Source organism: Pestalotiopsis fici, assembly GCF_000516985.1.
Source record: "Pestalotiopsis fici W106-1 unplaced genomic scaffold PFICI_Scf_8, whole genome shotgun sequence".
Lineage (NCBI taxonomy): Eukaryota > Fungi > Ascomycota > Sordariomycetes > Amphisphaeriales > Sporocadaceae > Pestalotiopsis > Pestalotiopsis fici.
The window spans coordinates 1,167,180-1,184,690 of NW_006917098.1; the positions used below are offsets into that span (position 1 = coordinate 1,167,180).

The 17,511-nt window shown below is 50.9% G+C and overlaps 6 protein-coding genes across 6 annotated transcripts; 3 read left to right on the forward strand and 3 right to left on the reverse strand.

Annotated features, from left to right (window-relative positions):
- Positions 1-2,349: 2,349 nt before the first annotated feature.
- On the forward strand, positions 2,350-5,307 carry PFICI_11037 (uncharacterized protein; the record flags this gene model as incomplete). The annotated part of the gene is made up of 3 exons (XM_007839618.1): positions 2,350-2,735; positions 2,867-3,651; positions 3,746-5,307. The coding sequence occupies 3 exons, from the start codon at positions 2,350-2,352 to the stop codon at positions 5,305-5,307; spliced, it is 2,733 nt and encodes a 910-aa protein (XP_007837809.1).
- Positions 5,308-6,264: 957 nt separating this feature from the next.
- On the reverse strand, positions 6,265-7,452 carry PFICI_11038 (uncharacterized protein; the record flags this gene model as incomplete). The annotated part of the gene is made up of 1 exon (XM_007839619.1): positions 6,265-7,452. One exon carries the CDS (start codon positions 7,450-7,452, stop codon positions 6,265-6,267), a length of 1,188 nt encoding a protein of 395 aa, XP_007837810.1.
- Positions 7,453-9,187: 1,735 nt separating this feature from the next.
- On the forward strand, positions 9,188-9,906 carry PFICI_11039 (uncharacterized protein; the record flags this gene model as incomplete). The annotated part of the gene is made up of 2 exons (XM_007839620.1): positions 9,188-9,359; positions 9,503-9,906. The coding sequence occupies 2 exons, from the start codon at positions 9,188-9,190 to the stop codon at positions 9,904-9,906; spliced, it is 576 nt and encodes a 191-aa protein (XP_007837811.1).
- Positions 9,907-11,195: 1,289 nt separating this feature from the next.
- Positions 11,196-13,790, reverse strand: PFICI_11040 (uncharacterized protein; the record flags this gene model as incomplete). The annotated part of the gene is made up of 3 exons (XM_007839621.1): positions 11,196-11,437; positions 11,493-13,447; positions 13,516-13,790. The coding sequence occupies 3 exons, from the start codon at positions 13,788-13,790 to the stop codon at positions 11,196-11,198; spliced, it is 2,472 nt and encodes an 823-aa protein (XP_007837812.1).
- A 1,343-nt stretch (positions 13,791-15,133) lies between these two features.
- On the reverse strand, positions 15,134-15,834 carry PFICI_11041 (uncharacterized protein; the record flags this gene model as incomplete). Its single annotated transcript, XM_007839622.1, has 2 exons — positions 15,134-15,620; positions 15,668-15,834. The coding sequence occupies 2 exons, from the start codon at positions 15,832-15,834 to the stop codon at positions 15,134-15,136; spliced, it is 654 nt and encodes a 217-aa protein (XP_007837813.1).
- A 548-nt stretch (positions 15,835-16,382) lies between these two features.
- PFICI_11042 (uncharacterized protein) lies at positions 16,383-16,975 on the forward strand (the record flags this gene model as incomplete). The annotated part of the gene is made up of 3 exons (XM_007839623.1): positions 16,383-16,497; positions 16,555-16,664; positions 16,733-16,975. The coding sequence occupies 3 exons, from the start codon at positions 16,383-16,385 to the stop codon at positions 16,973-16,975; spliced, it is 468 nt and encodes a 155-aa protein (XP_007837814.1).
- Positions 16,976-17,511: the final 536 nt, after the last annotated feature.

The following is a 17,511-nucleotide window of genomic DNA, read 5'->3' on the forward strand; positions in this document are numbered from 1 at the left end:
CAGCCTTTTTGTGACACCCCATCACGATGTCTCTTTCTCATGCAACATGTTGGTAGTACCGAATTATTCAATAGTTTCTCTACTAGTGTCTGGCAAGCCAGGCACCAGGTTACGGCATCCCTTCAGCCTCAAAAGGATGACGACGAACAAGGTCAAGAAATGTGGCTCGTAGTTAGGAAAGAAACGAATTCCCCGATCAAGATCTCGCAACTGAAAATGCAAAGAATTAGCATCTTGTACCGAGGAAGACGCATTTTGCCAAACGTACCGTGCATCATCTCCTGTCCAGGGGTGTCTTGGAGCTGTCATCCCGACATTTTGGACGGACAGGGATATAATGCATGACTTGCAGATACTGATCGACCATGCGTTTAGACTAACAGGTAAAGAGAAGGCAATACATACTCGGAAGTCGTCGTCGTCTTTCTTTGTCCGTTGCACTGCAAATGTCCCACATACATGGCCAAGCACCAAGGTTCTTCGTTGCAGGTAAATGGAGCATTTAATTGATAAGAGAAAAGCGTCTCAAATGTACACACAAGGTATCCTCTTTTCTCGTTCCTCCGACACAGGACATGGGGTTCACGTGGCACCGGCAGTGGATAGCATCGTACAAGAGTTTTATACAAATTCCTGTCTTATTAGATTTATAGATCTCCATAAAACATGTCAACGAATTCTGTCAAATGAATAGCGAGTATATCCCCGACAAGGAATACCAAGTAACATGTCTCTCTCTCATTCCGCTCCTCTTGGAGGAATTCAAGAAATAATTAGCCCACTTGATCATTAATGACCCTTGAATGGCCAAGCACACTCCCCGGAGCTGTTCCGTCTATCCATTGTGTAATATGATAGGCTCCTGACTCAGCAACCACAACCTTGGCTATTTGTGGTGAAAGCTACCGAAGCTTTCACCATTTGGTCAAAGGTCCAGACTTGATCGCGTGCGTGTTCATGGTTTAATACTATTTATTTCTGGGTAATGCCGGTAGTTTTCTTCCCCAAGGCACATGCATACACGTGCCGAGATGGCCATTTTCCTCCTCAGCCATACCGGAAGTGGTCAAGAAGAGATGCCATCGCCAAGTGATGGGGTTGTGGTTTATGCTCTTTCTGGCAAGGATTCGCAGCAAGGTATATGATTTTTCAGCTGGGGGGGCGTCCCCATTTCCGCACTACCGGAAGAAGGCCTTTTGTTTTTGTAATTTGCGGCTTATCAGGGGATCTAATAAAAGTACAATGTTTTTTCCTATTCAGCTGGCTACTTAAGTACAAAAATGTCTCCCGATCCCTCCTGCCATTGAAAAACATCACGATCGTGAATTGAATGCGCAACTTTGGCGATTCATTGATCTTCAAATGATGGTAATTTCCTTTCCCTTATTCGGCCCCTCAGATGAGCGATTCCCCCGTTCTCATATGACTGTCCCTGCAGGTGGTGCCATTGTGCAAAACAAAAACTCCCATGTGCAAAACGGTGATGAATGCTGGATGCGAAAAATGCAGGTCAAATCGACGATGCAGTGTCCTGCCAAGTGAAGTGTCACGTCTTCAAGTTGATGATGATGCCGTCATACAGAGGAAAGAGACGGCGCTTGTAAGGATGAGGGGAAGGGAAGCTAGGAAACATTTTTTGACACCAGTCCGTCGTTGAAGTCTAAACTCATCGCCTCTCGAGTGTCTTTTCCCCTCTTTTGGACGATCTGGCGCTGATCAAGCCCAAGTCCGGGCTGAAGCCATTCTGCTCGGCCGGATCCAGAAGCCGTCGACACTAGAACACCAAACTAATTTACCCAAGCTATCCGGGACGAAGGACATCCGCCATAGCTAGGTACGTCAAGTTGGACGTACCTTGTCGAGCCTAGAAGCAACGTCAGTGACGAAATCCATGTTCGCCAATGGTCACACTGCCGCTGGGCTGCTCTATCTGTTGTACCTGCTTCAGTGGCACCCTCGGGAAGACATGTGAGGCCCAATGACAGAATGGATATGCCAGGGACATACGACTTGATTAGTCTCATGTCCCTGTTCAACCGTCCTTTTTTAATTCTATAGTTGGGGAGTATAAGTGCAAGCATATTGCCCGGCTCGTGTAGTAAGATGCTTGTTTTGTGTTTTTGGCCTATTAGTCCTGAACTTGCTTTTCCTCGACGTAAAGTATAATACTTTTCCAGCGTCACAGCTTAATGACGGACTGATTCCCAAACGGACCATCGTGATCCGTTGACTTTGAAGGGAAAAAAGCAAAAAAAAAAATTGCGAGCAGCCACGGCAAGCCATCGCTGCAAGCCCGTTCCTGACAAAAGTAGAGTTCGGGCACACCCTCGGACGGTCTTCCTGGACGTCATGTCTTACTGGAAACGCTCCCGCAGTCCCTTGGATCAGCATCATCAACAGCCGCCATACGCCACTATTCAGCAACAGCAGCAGCAGCGCAGCTTTCCCCCAAGGATTTCGTCGAAAAACAAACCACTACCCTTGGATCCCATGAACGTCCACTCGATCAGCGCCTTTGGGGACGAGCACGAGCACGGGGATGGCGCAGAAGGTGCTGAAATACCAGACATTCCAATGCGGAAATCAAGCCGGCACCTTTCTGTCAGCGATCTCATCACCTCTCCTCCGTTAAAGTCATTTCGCAATAAGCCAAGATTTGTCGAAGACATAGACAGCAAGCCCACCAATCAAAACTCTACACAACAGTCTACAGCAGGACCAGGACCATCAATGAGGTGAGTTTCTTTGTTTTTGTTTTGCTCCATCGGCTGGCTGTGGACTGTATACATGTCTTGGCCCGGCAAATATGTAATAGCCACGGAAGGGACCTATTTTGTCTGACCTTTGTTCTACCGAGAAACTATAGCCCAGAACGTGTTTCCCACGAGGATGTTAAGGATCACGTCAGTAACGACGACGCGGAATATACCCATGACCCAGTGGCGAGCCGTACCGCCTCGACGGCCCCAAAGAGCCTCATGTCCAAGTCTTCCTTTTCTCGCCCGGGCTCCTCGGCCTCTTCTGCGGTTCACGCCAATAGCGGATCCGCATTGCCCGCGCTGCAGACCCGGGCCATAATCGAAAACGACGGTCTCGAGCCGCTGGCCGAGGAGGAGATTGACCCTGCCTCCTTTGACCTCGTGGTACCGGCGCACGCCCCGGGCAAGCAGTACTCGCTCGAGGTGCAGTCGGAGCAGCTCTTTGCGCCAAAGCACCTCGGCATCATCTTTGAGGACCCCGTGCTCCTGCAGCGCTTTACCAACTTCATTTACCAGCGGCGGCCCGAGTCGGTGCCCCTGCTGCAGTACTATCTGGACGTACTCAAGGCGCTCAAGGCCATTGACTATGCCAATGCCGTCGTGGGCGGCCTGCAGGCCGTGAACGACCTGCCCTACACGGCCGAGCCCGTCGACAAGACGCTCAATCGTGTGTTGCGGGAAAAAGCCGACAAGGCTTTCGAAACGCTGGCGACAGAGGAGTTGCCCGCGTACATTACTTATACATATATTCAGACCGTGTCCGTGACGATCAAGAGGCGCATCGCCGATACGTTACCATTACATTTACGCGAAATGTCCGAGGGTTTGGCCGAGGTTTTCTGCCTGACAGATCCTTCGAGGCCAGACAATCCCATTATTTTTGCCAGTGAAGGTAAATTCTTTTCCTTCTGCCCTTTTCAAGACCTGGGAGAAAGTCTCCATTTGTCCAAGATGGCTAGCTGACAATGGCTGAAACACGACTATAGAATTCCACAGAACCACACAGTACGGCATGTCGTATGTGCTGGGCCGCAACTGTCGCTTCCTCCAAGGGCCCAGGACCAATCCTTTTAGTGTGCGGCGCATCCGCGACAAGCTCAACGCTGGCCGTGAGCACTCGGAGACGTTTCTCAATTATCGTCGCGACGGCTCCCCGTTTATGAATCTCCTCATGGTAGCGCCCCTCTTTGACTCCCGCGGCGTGGTGCGATACCATATTGGTGCCCAGGTCGACGTCTCGGGCCTGGTCCGGGACTGCGCGGGTTTGGATTCGCTCGCCCGGCTGGTGGAGCGTGAGAATGAAGCAGATGGCGGCTCATCGGAGCCGCTGCCGGTCCGGATTCATGCAAAGCCGCAGGCAAACGGTAGTGGTCATATCATGACACAACAACAACAACAACAACAACAACAACAAACGGGTAGAACGGATGGTGGTGGCGAGAGAGATCAGAACAATGAGCAGAAGGATGATTTCCGCGAGCTGGCTTCCATGTTTTCCCTCGGCGAACTCAAGACGGTCCGGGAACACGGCGGCTCGTACCACCGCATCCACCAAGCCGAATTGACCGACACGGACACCGTGGGCGCCAACTGGGCCAAGCCGCGGCTGCTGATAAAGGACGACGCAACCGTCGGGCGCCGGAGCTCCGATCCCTTGCTCCAGACATCGGTAGCGCCGCCCGTCGGCGGCGAAGGAGGAACCGGCGGAGGACCAGGAGGAGTGTCGTCCCAAATGGTCGGCGGCCGCCTCGCCGGCGTCTACGAGCACTACCTCCTGGTGAGGCCGTACCCCAGCCTGCGCATCCTGTTTGCGTCGCCGCGGCTGCGGGTCCCGGGCATGCTGCAGAGCAACCTCATGTCGCGGATCGGGGGCTCGCCCAAGGTGCGCGAGGCCATTGCCCAGGCCTTTGCCGACGGCAACGGCGTCACGGCCAAGGTGCGCTGGACCACGTCGCGGACGAGCAACGGGTCCGACCGCGGCCGGTGGATGCACTGCACCCCGCTCCTGGGGTCGAATGGCGCCGTCGGCGTCTGGATGGTGGTGCTGGTCGATGACGAGCAGGATCCTACGAATGGCGACGCCGGGTCGCGCGATGCTCCGCCGGTCGATCGGTATATTTCCCGTGCGGCACCAGGAAGCGGCGGTGTTTATGGTGGTGGTAGTAACGTAATGAGTAATATTGGCGCCGGCGCAAGTATAGATAATCTCAGTCTCACGAGCTTTGGCGACGGCGGACTCAACGATCGGGACCTCTTTGGCGCTCCCGCCGAGGACAATCGCGGTGGTGGTGGTGGTGAGCCGCAACAACAACAACAACAACCGCAGCAGCAGCAGCAACAGCAGACACCACGCGGACGAACTCTTGGTGGCAGTGGCGGATATGGCTACGATTCGCCCCCGAGTAATCAACGAGGCGGTGGTACCATGTCGGCGCAAAGCAACAGGCGCACGCCGGCCCTGAATGGACTCGCAATGCACGATCCGCGCGGCAGCCCCAGTAATGATGCCTCAAGGCGGGCGACGCCTGATACTGTGAGGACTCACTAATTATTGCGGAAAACGCATCGTTGATTGGGTCATGAACGGGAATATTCTCTGAAAGGATTAAATTTGGGAGACGAAGGAAACTGTTTATTGGACTATTGGGACGTGATATGAAAACGACTTGTGGATACGAAATCAATCTCGGGGTTGGGATCAGTCTGTTTTTTTTTTTCGTAACGGACGGTGCGGTTTTGCTTTTCCTTGTTATGAAATATGCTGGTGGATACCCAACGATTTGATATATGATATCCATATATAGGTGGCGAGTGTTGCAGTAGGGCTGAATCCCGTTGAGGAAGGCAATTGAATGGACAAACAAGCAGAGTTTCGATTCGGTAACATTCTTCTTCATGTGCGGGCTTCCAGTGCCCAACTTGTGTGTATAATCATAGTTTCCAAACCCAGAATACCATTACAGTAGTTGTTGAAGGGCGTAATCGAGATATTAATGGCAATGATTCAAAGTATCCCCTTTCCACAATCAACAAGCAATAACTTGGAACTAGAATTATTTACATTAATGCTTCACAACAATAGATAATCATGTACATGTTACATGGATTTATTGTAAATCAACCTGATTCATCTCAACGTGCTAGGTCTTGCTGTGGCATGCAGGACACCGGATTTGGTGGACGTCTGCTCTGCTTGCTTTCTCTCGCCTGCGCACTCGCTATCTCGCTTCTCTATAATAGTGTGACCCAGTGTAGGTCTATACCAATACCAATGACCCTGCTCCTTTCAGGTATTAGGTGTCTATATTTCTTTCAGGCTGTACAATTATAATGTGTTCCTAAACATCCTCCCGCTCCCAAGCACACGAAAAGGGAGGGGTATATGCATTATCAACCGCCGCCATTGGCCATGCCTCGAAACAAGGGAGATGTTGGCAGTTTTTCGCGGGGGTAAAATACCGTCGTCTAATGTAAAGAAAACCAAATATACGTGGTCATTTCACGTTTATGCAGATGATTCGGCTTCTTGTGCAACTAGTCTGGCTCGCCAGTCGTTGCACATTTGCTCAAAACCACTGACAACGTCTCGACAGACGTCGGCACATTCCCTCTTCTCGAGGCGCTCGCCCCAGTTTCCCCTGGTGAGCCACCTCTCGCCCTCCTCTCTGAGCTCCTCTTCCCGCCTCATGTCTGCCACCATGTCCTTGGCAGACTTGAGCCTCCTCGTTGCCGTTGTTGTCGTCTGGCGAGACATGTGCAGTGTGTCTGAAAGATAGTTCAAGGTCTGGACCAGGTCCGATGTGAGGGTTTGCAGGGCTGACAGGGAGTTGTACGCTGCGGTTGCTGGCCGCGGCATGTCGTCCGAAAGGGAGTTCAGCAGAGGTAGTAAATCATCTATGGTCTCTGCGTCTGGGGGCATCACCAATGGTGATAGGAGCGGGAATGTGAGATTGTGTAATTGGCGAGTCTGATGCGCCAGATGGGTTGCCAAGGCCGAGTGTGCTGTGATCAGCCTGGTTGTGCTGCCCTCTACGCTGGCTTGTGATCCCAGGTCGCGCAGGCCTTCTGTTACCCGATGAAAGACCTTGTCGGCAGGTCCGCTCTCTGTCCCCCTCCTTGCAAGTGATTCAACGGCGTCCATCCTGGCCACCAAGCTGGGGGGCATGCCGGCAGACTCTAGATCGGACTCTGAACCATATTCACTTCCATCGTATGCACTGCCTTGTCTGCGGTGGCTCTTGGGATTTGGCGGTGGGCTGAGCTCTAGGTTCTTGTTTCTTGCTGGTAGTTGTTTGCGATCCTCAACATCTACACCGCTGTCTCGAATATCCTCGGCACGGTCCTTGGGCGACTCGAGACCACCGTCGGATGGCTGTTCGCCTTCGCCTTCTCCTTCGCCGTCACCGTCTCCGTCCTCGTAGTAGCCATCGTCGTCTTCGTCGCCCGAGAGGGCATCTGCCAGCTCGTCTGCTAGGTTGCCAAGCCCGTTGTCACCGCCGTCAAAATTCCCGCCGCTGAAGGTGCTGAGGTCTTGGTCGTTCATGTTGTGCGACATGGGGGTCATGAGATCTTGAAAGGAGGATTTGGAAGTGCGTCGTTTGGCGTTGGGCGAGGAGCCAGGAGAGGAATAGTGATTATTGTCCACAAAGGAGGACTGCCTCGAGTGCCGCGGCGTTTGCGGCGAGGAGGCCATGGCTGCTGGGCTGGGATGACGATTGATTTAAATGAAAGAGCCGGGTGGGTTGGGCTGCTAATTAGAGGTTCTCTGACGCGTGAGATGTGCACGCAGCATAAAATTTCGGGTACGGAGTAGACAGTCGGTGTCCGGTGCAGTCTGTGACTAGAGATGAACAGGTGGGAATTACGGGTGTTGAAGGGGCTGACAAGAATAGTTGGGCTCCCTAGTTTGGTCCGCTTTGTCGTTTTATTGTTATTCAGGCGTATGTGGTCGTGGTTTGGTGGTGTTTTGTTTATGGTCCGGAAAGTCGGAGTACGTACAAAGTAGACGCTAACTGGGAAGACTGGTCGACTTTTCGTTGTATATTTTTTTACTTTTTTTTGCTTCTTCCTCGCTCCGTCTTTGTTTTTCCCACCTTCGACGTGGTGACAAAGTCGCTGGGTGGAGTTTTTTTTTGTTTGGAAATGGGGCCAGGGAGGATACCCTTTGACGACGATGGGCTTGCTTGTATATCAGATGTGCTTGATCTATAATAATAATAATAACAGGACTTTGCGCATGGGGCAGCTTGTGAGTGATGTGTCTAGCCGGAGTGTAGACGGACGGCACTGACGGGCTGGGTCGAGTACCAGCCAACAACGAAATGATCAAATCACATGCACTCCTTTGTTTGACGGGAGATCGCTGGATGGATGGAAGAGGATCACAAGAAGGTAGGTTAGGTGACTGAGAGGTGCATTTGGTCGGTCGTTCAAGGGGAGAAACAAAACAACCATAAAGGAGACAGACGGCAAACCCTGAGGACGGGTAACCAAGAGTCTTGACTCGCCGGCCCTGACGATCGCATTTGCTATCAATCCAAAGCTGGCGATGGTGGACACACTGCGCGGTCCTCGTCAATCCGTCGTCTTGTAGCGTGTTGACTTTGGGGCGCGCTGGGCGTTCAGGGGTCTGCCTACAAGGTTAGGTACCTTTACCTTAATGTGTTTAGGTCCGCGATTGGCATCACTGAACGGAAATTTTTGGCTCTCAAAGTTCAGGGCGCCAGGCACATTAGCGGGGATTTAATGCATAATTGACACCTGGGTCTTTTATTACGTGGGCTTGCACATGCTTGGTGCATTTCTTAGCCTATCTTAAGTTGACTCTGTAGGTAAGCAAGGAAGCATATTTATGTAGACATTTTATGCTCCATCAATACGTTGCGACATGCATATCTTCTCTTAGTGCACACATCTTTATTATCCACTCTGCTCAACTATCCCACCCACTCATCACTGCCTACCAAACCTACACACAACGATAGTGGGGGAGTACGATGCCAAAACTTCACATTGCGCCTTTCAGATAGTCTGGGACTGTCCGGCCCTGGCCTCATATTGCGTGGATTCCAGTCTTTCGCTAGGTATGTTGAGTGATCCTTCCTTCTAGATTTACACCCCACAATCTGCCCAAAGACCGCCCGTCTTGTCGTTTTTTCCCTAGCCTCGATCTCGGTCTCAACTTTGCATGGGCTCCAGGACCCTATAATTGACCACACAGTCACTATAGACACCACGTGATATCAGTCGTTGCCTTCAAATGCCAGAGATTTTCTCTCGCAAATAACATCACGTCCTTCATTTGAGATTGGCGCCACAAGCTCTCATCAAGCTGGCTATCTGGGAAATATCTCATCAGACCGTGGCATAAAATCCACCTGACCTCTGCTACAAGAACACGCAGCTCGGATCCAACCACAACCGTCATCATGGCCGTCAGCTTCCGGCGCTTCAGGCCCGAGGACCTGAATAGGATCTCCCTGTGTAACTTGGATCCTCTCACCGAGACTTACGATATCTCCTTCTACCTACAGTACTATGCAAAGTGGCCTTCAATGTTCATCGTTGCCGAGGATAGTCGGGGTAACATTGTTGCATACAGTAAGTCTCTATTTTTCCCAACTAGAAGATTCACCCAGAAGATTCTTTAAAGCACCGATGGATGGTAATCGAGACTTTGGCTATTTACCACCACCACAAAAAAAAGAAGGACATATGCGCTGACATGAGCACAACCCTGGCAGTCATGGGCAAGCTCGAGTCTTCGCCGTCCTGGATGACCGGCTCACCGCACTACCTGCCCTGGCACGCCCACATCACGGCGCTGACCGTCTCCCCGGCGTACCGGCGGACGGGCATTGGCAGCATCCTGACGGAGCGGCTGGAGCAGGAGGCCGACGTCGGCCGCGCCTACTTTATGGACCTCTTTGTGCGCCGCAGCAACCAGCGCGCCATTGACTTTTACCGCCGCAACGGCTACAGCGTCTTTCGTGTCGTCCGTGACTACTATGGCGACAACGTCACGGATCCCACCGCCTCGGGCGAGGACGCCTTTGATATGCGCAAGTCCATGAAGCGCGACGCTGCCGGCGAGCATGTCCGTGAGGACGGCGAGAAGTTTGAGGTCGATCCCGAGGATGTCTTTTAGGCGGGCATGTGTCGAGGCTATAATAGGCGGGATTATCCTCGTGAAGAAGCATCTTGGTAAATAAAAAACTGGTCTCGTTGTTCAAAGGTCCAGCACGGAATATGGGCAACCCAAGTACAGAAGGCGTTCAAAAACGGTGTGCCCTCGGTGAATCGACAAGACTCTCATGATACGAACGAGGAATTGAGGATGCCTCATATACAGAAGACAATGATAGTGCATAGAATCGCGATACGGAGAATTAAAAATAAAAGAATATATATGCTTGCTTATCCTCAGCTTTGAGTCCAACACTTTCCCCAATTGTCAAGGCTGAATACAATCATGAAAAAAAAAAAAAAAAAAAAAACCAATCAACAATTCGTCAAGGTCAATATGACCATATTTTAGCGGCAGTTACTTACCTGTTGCGATGTGACCAGAATAGACAAAACTAATTTGAGCTTAACGCATGCAAGAAATCATATTTCAGGTTACCTCATACGGGGGATCGAACCAATATTTTTGTCGCTCGACGAAGCTTGGTAACATGCAAAAGAAACCAATTTTAATAAAAATTGATATACAGTCATGATTAGGAAGCAGGAAAATCTAAAAAAGAAAGGGAAAAAACGCAAAAAGAGAGGTCCGAACGTGGATCGAACACGTGACCTTAGGATAACTTGCTGTGAAGCTGCAATCCCACGCTACTGTAGAGGTTGTTAGAATTGAATGCTGGACCGGTTGTTTGAATGTTGTGTAACTTACTACCACTTAGCTACCGAACCAGTTGTTGAAAAAGTGGCGTTTATGCTAGCCTATGACGTATCAATTGGGTCCGGTAGATTCGGCAGAGTGCACAATGTCAGGTACTCCTAATAGCTAGACAAAAATTGATAAACAGAGCTTCTTGGACTCGTAAGAATAATTGTACACAATTGGAATTTAATGAATTCCATGCTGTCCAAAATAATGTTGGTTCCTGGCTATTCTCAAGTACGGAGAATACATAGTATGCGTGCAAGATGCTGCTGGGTGTGGGTACCATGCGATTGATTCGTAGCCAAGTGACAGACAGGCAGGGCATAATGAATCATTTCAAACGACTTGAATGCAATGATCAAACTCTGATCAAGCACTTGCACCGACATACACACGTTTGCGAAAGATGCAATCATTATAAAAGTAAGGACGGGGATGTCAATGTAGAATACAATCTCATTTATACTTTATTCTTTCCATGAGCACATGGTGTTTTTTCTTGGTCTTTCATGAGCATCATCATGATTGACATCTCGAGACTAGGTTCTCTAGAGCTCAAAGGTGCTTTCCTGCACACTTGATGCGGCTATCTCAGCTTGCAAAACTGCTGCCACATCAATCTTGGCAGGCTCGCGCTCGTCCAAGAACTTCAGGCTTTCGGCAGCTTTTCCTCCACAAGCTCTCTCGAGCGCAAGGAATGCAAAGTGGCCGCCGACCACAGGGCGAGCCTTGAACTGCACACCGGGGTAGTCGCTTGTCTCGGTATCATAAAGATCTGTAAAGGGTAGAGCTGTATATGAGGATTAGCAGCCGAGCTACGGTGACATTGCTTTTGGGGCACTTACCTGTCACAGTCTCATTGACCCAGCGGGCAACATTGGTCAAGATCGTCGACCGAGTCTTCTTGCTAGTGATAGCTGCGGCAAAGAACTCCCAGTCGCTCTTGGTTTGCAGACTACGCTGGTCCAGAGGAAGGCCATAACGCTGCACGACGTTGTAGTACCAATCGCTCTGGATCTGGTAGATTCTGTCTGGGACAAAGGTCGATCTTGAGGACCTACTCGCATCACCATCCAAAGGTTCCTGCTCTTGGGTCCAAAATCTGCTGTTGCCCAAGGATGACTTCTTCTCGGGAATGTGGAAGCAGAGGAGAGCATCTGCATACAGGTTGTAGATAGTGGTCCAAGAGCCTTGCCATGTGTAGGACAACTTAGCGTGCGTGCCATCACGAGAGATGCCAAATTCTTGCCACTTGTCAATATAATCCTCGGCAATACGCTTATACTCTTTAGCCTCCTCGTCGTATCCGACCAGAGCTGAAAGGTCTGCCATGGCTCGAATTCCAACAATACCCTTGAGTGCCAGGTTGGTCTGGTTTGCCAGCCAGCCAGCAAAATCGTCTGTGCAAAGTTGGTTTGCCGGAATGAGTGATTCTCGCACAAGGTAGCCATTCCACCTCTTCCACAAGGTGTACGACCTCGATACCCAGTTGACGGCTGCTTTGCCTCCTGTCGTGCCCATGTCTTCAAAGGTCTTGTCCATGCCATAGTGGTCGATGGAAGGGAACTCCTTGAGAACAGCAGGATCGAGGCTTTGCGTGGAAAGTGGTGTCTCACGGCTGAAGACAGGCGCTGAACCGTCCTTCAGCGCGTTTGCCAGAGCCAGAGCCATGATCAGCATGTTACCACACTCTTCAACAGGCATGTACTCGTCATTTCCGTCATTGTGGCCAGTGGCATTCGGGAAGTGAGCTCCCAAGTCATGCATGCTGTAGTCATTGGGGTACTGCCCACTAAGCTGGTGCTCAAGCAGAGGTTCCAACAAATAAGCCAGCCATTGCGGGTTGGTGTACAAGAAGAAGGGGAATGCTGGGAAGATAACATCAACGGTCTGGAAGTTGCCATTGGACGAGATCTCCTTGAGGAAGAGGATTGGGCTATCGGGAGTTCCTGACCATTGTGTAGCACCAAAGACTTGACGAGCAGACAGCTCTGCAATGTCCTTGTACTCGGACGATCCAGATGCATATGCGTCTTTGGCAAGCTGCGCCGAATAGTCATTGGCGAGCTTGATCGCGGTCGGGAAGTCATTGTAGTGGAACTGCAGCATTTGCTCGGCAGTGAAAAAGTATGATGCCCAGAGAGGTCGCATTTGTGTGAGTCCCCTGGCCGAGGCGTATTGCACCACAGGGTCCTGGATCAGCGAGAAAGTGAAGAGAGCGCTATCGGCCGTGACGTTGTGGCTCAGATCGAAGTGCTTGGCAAAAGCGAATATGGGTTCATTCTCAAACATTCTGCGCGGAGAAGGCTCGCTAGTGTTGAGAAGGTGGCCGTGCTTGGCAAATTGGCGACACACGGAGTGAATCTCTCCAGCTTGGTGCTGGACATCGGCAGGTCCAGAAAAGTAGAGAGTTCCCCATTCAGCTTGGTCATCGTGCTCTGTCAAAAGTTGCTGATGCAGGCGGGATATTTTCCAGGATTTGATGGGGCTTCCAGACGCTTTGGCGTCCTTGCCCTCGTGTAGATCCCAAGCAACTTCATTATTGCGGTCTCCGCTAATCCATTCGCCATTGATGTCTACGAACAGACTGATGTCCAAATTTCCCTCGACGATGAAATTCATGTAAGACGCGGGCAGCGCCTGACGAAAGGTAGACGTCGGTGTTATGGGAGATACGAAGGATAAGGTGATCTTGACAGCCTTTTGGGCAGACTCGGAGCTCGCGATCGTATAGGTGAGGTTTGTCGTCGACGCATCGAACACGGCTCCCTCGTACTTGGGGTATCCAATGGTATAGTCACTGTGTGGAGGTAAGAATCATGAAGGTCAAAAGCCCGGTATACTTGTAAGGTAGATTGGAGGGCATACCTGTTGTCTTTTTTAAGGAAGGCGTGCGGCTGACCAAGCAGAGGGTATACAGTCTTGGTGTCGGGCACCGAAGCCAAGATGCCAAAGCCAAATGTCTTGCCCGTCCAGAACATGGGCCAGTGTGTCCATGGCTCATGATGGGCATTGGCGAGCCAAGCGTTCAAGTATGGGTTTCTTACGACGAGAGGTAGAACGGGAGGCGTCAAGGTCGAAGCATCAACCGGGAGCACGGATCCCAGGGCCGCCAGGGCCGCTGACCAGACATGCAACTTCATGATGAGCCGCGCTGGCAGAGCAAGGCTCAGGCGTACGAGGGGTAATTCGCAACAGAAACAAAAATAGCTCGTGGATGGGGTTGAACACAAGAGGGAGAAATACTAATGCTGATAAAACTATGTCCAAGGTAACAATGTACTCCGAATGAAAAAAGAAGGACCCTGGATTCCTCCGGCGAGCTTCGTATGCTGAACTCCAAAGTGATGAACGGAAGAGGACGAGGGGGAGGAGCAGAAGAAGAAGTAGAGAATCAAATGGTCAGCAGCATGACGATGCACAGAGAACACTCCTTCCTCCAACCCTGTCGCTCCTCCCAAGCTTACCACCACCACCACCTCTCGCAGCTCGCTCGCATCCCGAGGAACTGACGGTGGCAGGTGGGTTACCGAGTTGGGGCTGTCCGCTGCAAGCTGTTGCACGAAAACAGCTGAGTCCCCGCTGTAATGACGCCCTGCCGTTTGGCGAGTCTGGGGAATGGCTGAATAGCCCCAGGGACGCTGCATTAGCGTGTCGCCGACAGAGGGGGAAAGCCCCACGTGCTGCGTCGAATGCGGGTAGAACATGACTCGGCTCTCGATTACTGCGGAGTAGTATTGCATGTGCTATGTCTCTTCCACAAGGGATACATTTATTATTGTTTCTTATGAGAGGAGTATAGTCGAGACGATGTTGAGAAGCTGAAGCTTGGAAAATTACAACTGTTTGAGATCATGTGCAGCGAACAGCTCTCCGAACTATGTTCAGCAGCTTGAGACCAACTTATTCCAAATGACGTAATGGGCCAAGGTGAGATATGTTCACCTGTTGATCCCTCTCAATACTTGCCCCTGAGTATAGAACCAGAGAAGAAACTTTGCACGAAGAGAGTATTGCTGTAACAAAACATTTTCCCATGGCCGTTTGATTATATTAAATTAGACTTGCTCACCGTTAGGTTGAATGCAAGGTTCAGGAACAAGTTACCGTTGAGAAGCTCACAAGTCATATGCAAAGCTTAATGCGTTGTTCAAAGGAAAGTTGCATATTTATACGATTTTATGTAATTAAAGTCGTAAGTAAGCGAACATGGACTGATTTGATGCATATATTCTTAATCTATTCTTCAGATGGTCGTCAAACTAACGCTGCAATTATTATGAGGGCAGTGTAATGACAACGGCAGCTGGCCGGCGAATCGCAGCGCGGAGGCCCGCCCCCAACGGCTGATCCGGACCCGGGCGCCACTTGAACTTTGGATCAATACATACACAACCATAATACGGCATAGTCCTGTTAACCCATCGGTGCCGTCACACTTAAAGCAACAAGCACCAAGAGAAACACACAATATTTGATTTCAGCGTCAGGACCTAAGCCCGCAAGATCCAATCTGCTGCTCCAAGAACTTCTCGCCCTCAGCGGCCTTTAAAAACTCACGCGATTTAGGTCCGTCTCGCGTGAGCTCGAGCAGCTTACGCGCGCCCATATAGTTGTGGTCATGGTGCAGGTCCGTCAGTGCCTCGGATACCACAGACGTGGAAAATGGTAGCGCGGCGGCCGATCCTGTGCCGTCGCCGCCGCCGTCTGTCGCGACTGGGGATGGCGGCAGCCTCGTCAGCAGGTCGAACCGGGCATTCTCGAAAGCCTCCTGGTCGCTAAACAAGTCGGAAATTGCCTCTGGCACGACGGAGAGCTTGGTCTCCTTGTCTGAGATCTTTTGAATCGAGGCCGCGGCAACGGCAGCGTCCGGCAATGCGTAGTGTACAGGAGAGGTTATGCCTGACTTGGCGATGGCGCTTGTGAGCAGCTTGAGAATGTCGCCGGACGCGGCATCCCCCGACAACTGTATGCTTGTACGAGTTGCTCCACGCGATCGTGCAAGAGCTGCCGCAATGACCGCGCAATTTCGGCATCGTAGCGGCTTCCCCCGCGAGCTGCCGACCTCTCCAGGAGCTTCCAGAGCTGCACATCGGTCGGGCGCTGCAGGCCAAGGTCTGCCGGCGGGTCCACGTCGCCGCCGGCCGCGATGAGCCGCTGCCACTTGCCTTCACCACGCTTTCTCATGAGGCTGTCCAACTTCTCGAGGACCTCTTACACGGCGATGAAGACCTCACTGGGATGTTCTGGCTCAAGCCGATCCCAGGCGGTGCCCCGTACACGCAGCACGACACTCCTGAGTTTGGCCTCGTCCACCCTGGGCTTGGACCATCGAGGCATAGATTTGAAACATCGCCAGCCCCTTTTCATGGCATTGTTAAATACAAGGTCATCTCTTGAATCTCCAAAGTGAAGAAAGAAGTCTTTTGACTCTCAGGACTAATCCACTTGTTTTATTGGTCACATTTGAAAACGAAGTTTGTCGTCACAATGAGAATTTCTACTGGGCAGCTCTTGGAGTTTCCTGCCTTCCAGCTAGGAGGCATCAAGCTCGATGTTACCTGGAGGCAAGATAACACATCGCACAGTGCTGTGTACCATGTAGCTGGGTCACCTGAGCAATGAAGGTAAGGAAATACCATTGATATGAGGCAATGATAATCTACTTGCTGATTATTTATACAGGAGCTCCCATTCCTGTATTTATCGACGAGATCATGTACAACCCAGCATATATGACTGTGTATCCCGATCCCCATAATGTCGACGACATGCAACTTCGGGGCGTCTACATCAACCCCAACTTCACCTTGAAGCAACAGGTGATCGAGGCCATCGGGGTCATTCCATGTGAGTGGATTGGCTTGTCATATTATCATTATTGAGCAGAAATTGACCCATTGGCAGGGAGTCATACCTTGCAGGTCGGTCTGTATGACAATGTTCCTTGTCAATACTACGAGAGCCCTGGACCCTTGTTCATTGTGATCCATCCCAAGAACCGCAAGATCGCCGTGGTATGTTCAAAGTCCTCGACACAGGAGTCAGAGCAGGATGCGGTAATCTGACACGAAATATCTCTCAGGGTCGCTTCGTTGCAAACTCGCCTCGTGATTCCGTCTTTCGACTGATTTCTGTTGCGTCTCCGCTCGTGCTAAGTGGTTCCGAGTTCAGTGTGCAGACCCTCAGAAATATCTGGAATACGCTTTCCACCGAGTTTCCGCAGGACTTTGGACCCGCCCGGAGCTTAAACCCTCTTGCTGCTGGACCACTGGCCGCCGGAGCGCATGCCGTTTTGCAACCGACGCATGATCAGCATAGCTCTTGAAGCCTTTCTGTATTATTGCTACACATTAGCTTATATGTATAAGTATTGCTTCAAATAGCTGCAAACGCGGATCAATACAGGCTAGTAAGAATGCGATTTCTAACAAACAACGATTACATATAGTAAAGCTGGTTAATATTGTCTGTCTATCATTTTGGCCAATAGGTCACTGAGCTCATATACAGTAAATTGATTTCGCAGTGTCATAACCCATGGACGGTCTCGACTTGAGAGATATCCGATCTATTATTTGTTCCCAACTAGCCATAAACTTGGTGGGTCACCAAATACCCGGACTATGTTTCATGTCCTTTGCCGCTTGATTCCATCATAGAAAATTGTCTATGCATGCAGATACGGGCTGGTCATGAGCAAGACAGCGCATAACAAAACGAGTGCCAAAACGCCCTGGCTGCGCCATTCAAGAGCGAGCCTTATCCTAACCTGGCCTGCCTGATAATGCGAAAAAGAAACAACAAGAAAGAGAGAGAGGGGGGGGGGAGAGAGACATATCTCTTCAAAGTCTAAGACGCCCA